Raw genomic sequence first — 7,500 nt, 5'->3', positions numbered from 1 at the left:
AAAGTTGTATCTATTAATATTTTTTAATAGACCTGAGCTAACATAGACTAACTATGAACAGTCATGTTTTTATTAAATAATGTTAATGAATATTAATAAATACTGTTGCAAATGTATTGCTCATTGTTAATATAGTTAACAAATAAAACCTTATTGTAAAGTGTTACGAAAAACATAATTTTTTATAATAATTTTTTTATTAATTATATTTATTTTAATGTATTTTTCTTTATTTATGATTTTAAACATTTATTTTATCTGTTTATTTTTATTTTTTTATTATCTCTTAATTATGTTTTCAGTAATAGTTTTAGTTATTTTAGTACTTCATGTAAAAGCAACAGTTCACCCCCCAAAAAATGAAAATTATTTGATTTATTTTTTTTCCTTTTAATTTAAATGTATTTATTTTATCTATTTATTTTTAATTTGAATTGTTCTTATACATTTTTCAGTATTAGTTTTTGTTTTTCAGTACTTCATGTTAAAGCAACAGTTCACGCCCAAAACATTGCAATTATTTGATTTTTAAAAAATATATATTTTCATTTAAATGTATTTATTTTATCTATTCATTTTAAAATTTGAATTGTAACTTAAAGGTTGTAACCCGTGAAAAGGTTTAGATGAGCATATTTCCTTTCCTAGGAATGATTTATTTCCTATCGAAACAGGAAGTTAGTGAAGCACATTATTCTCTGTATGAATATGATCTGTACTTACAGGATCTCACTGATTCAGCAGCAGCGTCTTTCTTCAGCGATTCATCCATCTGAGTTTCCCGCATCTGCAAACACAAGCTTTAGACGATGCTTCACTAAACGAGCGGAGCGAGAGATACGACAGCGATTACCTTGATCTGCTCTTTGAGGTATTCGGCTCGACTCATCAGACTTTTAATCTGCAAGAAAAAAAAAATATTTTTTAATTTCAGTTAAAGTTTTAGTGTTTTTTGTGTATTTTTTAAAAATGTGAATTTAAATGTAAAAAATTAAAAATATATATTTTATTATTATTAGTTTTAGGTATTTTAGAACTTCATGTTAAAGCAACAGTTCACCCAAAAATGAAAATAATGTCATAATTTACTCATAAGATCCTTGTGTTGTTTTGAACACAAAATAATATTTCTGAAGAATTCCATAGAATTGATTTTGTCCATACTGTGGAAGTCAATGGCTATAGCCAGCCGTTTGCTTAACAACATTCTTCAAAAATATTATTTTGTAATGAACAGAACAAAAGAAAGTAATGCAGGTTTGGAACAACTTGAGGGTGAGCAAATGATGGCAGAATTTTTTTTTGGTGGCGAGTAATACACTGTATGTTTATTTATTTGCACTTCAATATTCCTCTGCTCACAGAGTTATTTTGATGAAATCCTATTGGGTAAACTGGCAGTGGGTGGAGTCACACAGATCAAAACAAAAATAGACATTCCGACACAGAACACACATTGCAAAGCAGAAAGATGAGTCAAGTGTGAAGCAGCTGTAAAAGCTTGGAAGTTTGAAAGTTTAGATAGATTACATAGATGATACATTTTGCTAGCATGATTTAATGTTGTTAGCATTTTTTAGCATAACTACTACTTCATTAGCATTGATTACGTTGCTAGTATGTTTCTAGCATGCTTAACATGTTGTTAGTATGTTGCTAGCATGTTTAACATGACTAGCATATTGCTAGCATATTCTTAGCATGATTAACATGTTGATAGCCTGTTTATAGAATGATTATCATGTTGTTAGCATTTTTAGCATGATTAGCATGTTGCTAGCATGACTAACATGTATCTAGCATTATTAACATGTTGTTAGTATATTGCTAGCAATATTCTTAGCACGATGAACACGTTGATAACAGTTCTAGCATGATTAACATGTTGTTAATATGTTTGAACATGATTAGCACCTTTCTAGCATGATTAGCAAGTTGCTTGTATGTTGTTAACATATTCCTAACACTATTATTATGTTATTAACATGATTAGAATGTTGTTAGGATTTTATGTTGATTAGCATGTTGCTAGTTCTAACTATCCCATGTTAGACATGATGCTAGCATGTTTTAGCATGACTAGCATTTTGCTAACATGTTTCTAGCATGGTTAACCTGTTGTTAACATGTTTCTAGCATGATAAGCATGTTGCTAGCATGTTTCTAGCATAATTAGCATGAAAAAAAAATGACATCAGCTCTGATTCCAAGCTCTGATATTATTTTGAATGTGATGTTTGTGCAGATTGCGTGTGATGCATGAGTCATGTGACAGCGGTTCATAATGACACGTGGAGCGCTCAGGGTTTCATTCAGACGTCACAAGCACATAAACAGTGATCTCTCACCTCTCTGTGGAGCAGCTCTCTGCGCCGGCCCTGAGATTCAGCTGCAGGAGACACATATCAGCTCATAACAACACACACACACACGATAACACTGACGATACTGACTTCTTTTTTTAATCCTCCAGAGAGTAACTAGCAGGTTTCAGCTGGCTGCTATGTGGTTCCTCTGGTGTTCTGAGGGTTTTAGCACATTGTGTAGTTTATTCAAGGTTTTCTGATTGGGATTTAACAAGATTCTATGCTTTTATGTCTTTTTGTGTGGGTTTTAGCACACTATCGTGTAGTTGGAAGAGCAATGAAAGTATTACATAAAGTCTCTTCTTCAGTGTAAATATGTGGGATTCTTTTTGTCTGTTTCTTTATCGATAAAATAACGGCACAACAGTTGAATGTTTCGTGATCTGGAGGAACCCCTATTCTTAACTTACCGATGAGTAAACAGTCCTGCACACTGAGCCCTAAGCTGTTTTCATCAGGCTAGCGCTGACATTAGCAGCGTAACAGATCAACATTGGGTGCGTAGCGGCCAAACAAAACCTGCAGTGAGCAGAGTTCTGGGAGCTCTCGAGGAGTTTGAGAGATAACGGTCTTCATTAGGTTCAGTATTTAATAACTCTGAGAATGAAGATGAGATCCAGATGATCGTACCACACACACTGACCTGGCAACCGCTAGCCGTCACATTTGGACGCCTGACGTCCCCCCTCCTCTACCAATCACCAGATTACGAAGAAACTTTTTTAATTTTCAGGAAAAAGTGTCAGTGATCAGTAATCACATTAGACACACTTTTTTCAAATTTTATTGCCAGGTCATACAGAAGTTATTACACAGCCTTTGGCATTAACACAAGGGCAACCTCAGCCGAAGCTGTCAAAAAGCCTGTACATAAAGAACATGGCTAACGTTACCAAAAAACTGAGTAACGCAATTTCGTCTTGCCTTTGTTGCATTGTTAAAAGTTTCGGTGTATAGGACAGACCTATCCACGATCGCTGTCCATGGTTCTGACCAAAGAAGAGCGCTTTGGAATCTCCATTACGCATGAAACGCATCATACCTGGGCTGCGTTTCCCGATAACATTGTCTCTTAACTGCTGGCGCCCTCCTAGCAACAGCGCTGTTTTTGGTAAAACATGATTTCATTAAGTTTTGTTTTATGGAAAACTCTTTTTTTTTAAAGATATTCATTTTTTACAAATTTTATCTTAATTTTGATCAATATTTTATCAATCAATTGCCCGTATTTAATAAATAAGAAGCAAATATATAGCAGACAATGTAATAACCTTAGTATAATTGACAGAATTACTAAAAAATATTTTGCTACCTAAAAGTTTCAATATATTGGTATTAAATGCATTTTCTGAGAATTTCAAGTTTTACTGCAAATGTCGAAATACGTGCTCTTTGATCCATCAGTGCTTGAGTCACTGATCACATTAGAATAAAATATCTCATGATAAAATACAAAATTGACTAATTTATGAATGTATATGCATAGTTATCATCCGTCGGAAATACAGATAAACGCTTACATTTGTTGTATTTTTGATCCTGAAAGAAAACAGAACAACAAAAGAGTGAATCATAGCACCGTCTGAGGTTGTGCTTCAAGTCGAACGGTTCACAGCGGAGCGTCGCGAGAGGAGGATCTAAGCCAGAGTGATTTTTTTAAAGTGGAACGTAGGCCTATTTTTACGTTTGCACGTGACTGTTTTGAACCCGTGTTTCCCCTGTGTCCGACCCGACCCGCACACGTATCCGACACAGTTGGATATTTTTCACCCGTTTCAGCCAAATTTGCGCGGGTACCCGAACCCGTGCAGGACTTTACTCACCAGTGTGTATTCTGTAGTGTTATTAGGTGGTCGCTAGGGTGTTCTGAGTGTTTCCACATGTTGCCAACAGGTTGCTAGGGTATTTGGAATGTTGCTAGGCTTTTGCTCAGTGGTTCTGGGTTGATTGTGAGGCTGCTTGCTGGTTTCTAGGGTGTTCTGAATGTTTACAACAGTTGCTAGGATATTCTGATATTCTGATGGTTGCTAGACTGTTGCTATTTTATTCTCTGTTGTAACTAGGTGGTTGAAAAAATGTTCTGGATGGTTGCTAGGCTCTCACTAGGTGGTTGCTTGAGTGCTTTAAGTGTTTACACCTGTTGCTAAGCAGTTTCTAGAGAATTCTGATTGTTGCTAGGTGGCTTTTAGGATGTTCTGAGTGTTCACTATCTTGTTTTTCTATTCTGATGGTTGCTAGGCAGTTTCTAGGGTGTTCTGAGTGTTTACAACCATTGCTAAGCAGTTGCTAGAGTATTCTGATGGTTGCTAGGCTGTTGCTCGGTGGTTGATATTTTTTTCTGTGTTGTTACTAGGTGGTTGCTAGGGTGTTCTGAGTGTTTCCATACATTGGTAAGCGGTTGCTAGGGTATTATTATGGTTGCTAAGCTATTGCTTGATGGTTGATATGTTGTTCTGGGTTATTAGTAGGTGGCTGCTTGGCTGTTGCTAGGTGGTTGCTATGGTATTCTGTGTTGTTACTAAGCAGTTGCTTGGGTATTCGGGATGTTGCTAGGCTCTCACTAGGTGGTTGCCTGGGTGCTCTGAGTGTTTACACCTGTTGCTAAGCAGTTACTAGGGTGTTCTGATGGTTGCCAGGCTGTTGCTTGATGGTTGCTATGGTATTTTAAGCTGTTACTTGGTGGTTGCTAGGGTGTTCTTGACGGTTGCTAGGCTTCATAATAAAAAGGACACCTGTGTTTTATAAATAATAATAACAGAAAATACAAATGATTGTTTACCTGCTAGCGCCAGCAGCAGCTCGCCCAGACTCTGCTGGTACAGATCAAGTGTGTCGTAGTCCTCCGCTCCGCGCTCCTCCTGCACACATCAGGACTCCAGCTCCCATCATGCAACACTGCAGCTCACATGACGCATATGCAAATGAGATATCATAACAGTTACCTGGGCAACAGTAGTGGACGCCACTTCCAGGGCAGCCAGTAAACGCGGCTGATCTCTAGACATTTCTTTAAAAAAACGAAAGACTTGAATGTCAAAACAGGAGTTAGATATTAGAAATCAGCGATGCTTACCTATTAATATGTTCCTGGTTGATCTTGCCTCCTCAAAAGTGATCTTGTTGTCCGATCTGACCAGCGCTTTGAGCTCCTCGGCACGAGAAACATACTGATTCACCTGAGAGAGGACAAATGAAGAGTCACACTGTTCTTAATAACCGGATCAGTGTTATGAACTAACTTTACAATTGCATCTTTTTCATTTTAGAGCCCCAGCTCCCACAGGCTTGGAACGAAGTAAATGATTTAATTTACCTTTTGTCTCAGGGCTTCCTTCCTCTGCCTGTCCGTCTCATCTGAAAGAGCAGAGACAGAGATGATGAGAGCGAGCTCTGTGGACTTGTGTAACACAGGCAGACGGAGATGCTCGTGTCTTACAGTGGATGGCAGGAACGAAGTGTTCGAGTGCACTACAGTAGAGAGATAACGCAGCCGAACGCTCTCCATCCTGGTCCTTCTGCACCGCCTGCATCACCAGCGCTTTCTAGAAGACAAACACAATCCAAACACTGCAAAACAAGACTTTCTTACTTAGGATCTGTGTCTTGTTTTCCAGTCCAAATATCTAAACATTCTTAAAGTACATTTACTTATCAAAAGGAAGTGAGTTTAAGCTTAAAACCAGAATTATTCTTTTGAATTTAGTTATAAATATAGATCATTTTCTAGTTTTAAGCTTAAGCTCACCTGTTTTTGATTAATGCTTTTTACAAAAAATTTAATATCTTCAGTAATTTTGCTTCTCAAGTAAATGCATTTTGATTCATGTAATTTTAGATATTTTTACTATTGGAAAACAATAATTTTTGTAGTGTATATCAGATTTTTGTCATAATTACACATGCATTTAGAGAAAAGTGCACACTTTAACAAATGGCTGGGTAAAAATTAAGATGACTTTTACATTAGTTGTGATTTTAAAAATGCAACATTTCTTGCTTTTTAAGTGGATCCTTGAACTGTTTCACTCAAAAAAAAAATGCAATGCAAATGACTACAGACATTTAAATCTGAATTAAATACATATTTTATTAAGCGTGGTCTGCTTTAAATGATACTAGATACAAAAAAAAAAAGAACCTTTTAAAAAACATATTTGAATATCAATATAAATATAAATTAAATTTAAATGTTTAACATTTTGTAATTATTTGAGTTGTTTAAAAAATTACTTTGTTCGAAAAAAACAAAATAATTGTTAAATTATAGTATACTATTCCTTTGATGCTGATGTGGCATACTGTAAAAATAAATAAATAAAACTGAATTGAATCAAGAGCTCATGAATCAGACTCTAACTGAATGACGAAATCAGTGGCAGCAAGCAGCTCTAAAACAAAAGTATGATCGTGTGATCTAACTCTGCTCTGATCGAGTGTTTGTGTGTTTCTCGAGCAGCATCTGTGGGACACATTTGCTGAAGGTTTGTCTGACACTTGAGTCGAGGAGCCGCGGTTTTGTCACTTCAGGACTAAAATAAAGATGTGAGCGTGTTAGTGTGAGATCATCTGCGCCGACTCTGTCGCACTCACGGCCTTCCCGAGGCTCTCGGCGCTGGGCATGTGCTCCAGATCCACGAAGGGATGCAGGAAGAACTTGTCAAACGTGATGCGGCTGTCCGGGTCTCGCTCCAGCAGCCGCAGCAGCAGATCTCGACAGTCACGAGAAACTCTCGCTCCCGACGGCAGCTAAACACACAGAGAGCAGATCACAGCAATGTCTGAGACCACCACACCATCTAGTGGAGCAGAGACCATGAGGCGTATACTGACTCATTACTGTGAGAGAAATGCAGCATTGCATCAGCGTCTCAGCAGTGAATGGGTGCCGTCAGAATGAGAGTCCACAGCACTCCAGTCCATCAGTGAACATCTGGAGAAGACAAAAGAGTCGTCTCTCACATCAGAATCCAGTTTAGAGCTGTTTAAACGCTGCTTGATCTGTGCAGATTTCTCTCCTGATTCAGAGCAGAACACTTTTTCACTGGAGGAAGTGTTATTATGGATTATAGACTCTATGTGTTTGAGTTAAAAACATCTTAATGCTGGATGTGTTTCATCTTTTGTCTTCTCCAGA

The 7,500-nt window shown here is 37.1% G+C and overlaps 1 protein-coding gene across 2 annotated transcripts in view; it reads right to left on the bottom strand.

The window, feature by feature from the left end:
- LOC132134164 (serine/threonine-protein kinase ULK3-like) overlaps positions 1-7,500 on the bottom strand; it is a 22,378-nt gene that overhangs the window by 11,338 nt on the left and 3,540 nt on the right. Inside the window, exons 7-15 of one of the 2 annotated variants that reach the window (XM_059546947.1) lie at positions 6,957-7,112; positions 5,803-5,908; positions 5,680-5,720; positions 5,440-5,542; positions 5,309-5,373; positions 5,146-5,224; positions 2,349-2,389; positions 854-901; positions 724-787 (exon numbers count right to left, since the gene is read on the bottom strand). In XM_059546947.1, coding sequence (XP_059402930.1) covers positions 724-787; positions 854-901; positions 2,349-2,389; positions 5,146-5,224; positions 5,309-5,373; positions 5,440-5,542; positions 5,680-5,720; positions 5,803-5,908; positions 6,957-7,112 — 703 coding nt within the window. Of the gene's footprint in view, positions 1-723; positions 788-853; positions 902-2,348; positions 2,390-5,145; positions 5,262-5,308; positions 5,374-5,439; positions 5,543-5,679; positions 5,721-5,802; positions 5,909-6,956; positions 7,113-7,500 lie in introns of those variants that run through there. The other variant, XR_009429412.1, reaches the window with a different exon arrangement.

Source organism: Carassius carassius, unplaced genomic scaffold, assembly GCF_963082965.1.
Source record: "Carassius carassius unplaced genomic scaffold, fCarCar2.1 SCAFFOLD_93, whole genome shotgun sequence".
NCBI lineage: Eukaryota > Metazoa > Chordata > Actinopteri > Cypriniformes > Cyprinidae > Carassius > Carassius carassius.
This window is presented reverse-complemented; position numbering and strand designations above follow the sequence as displayed.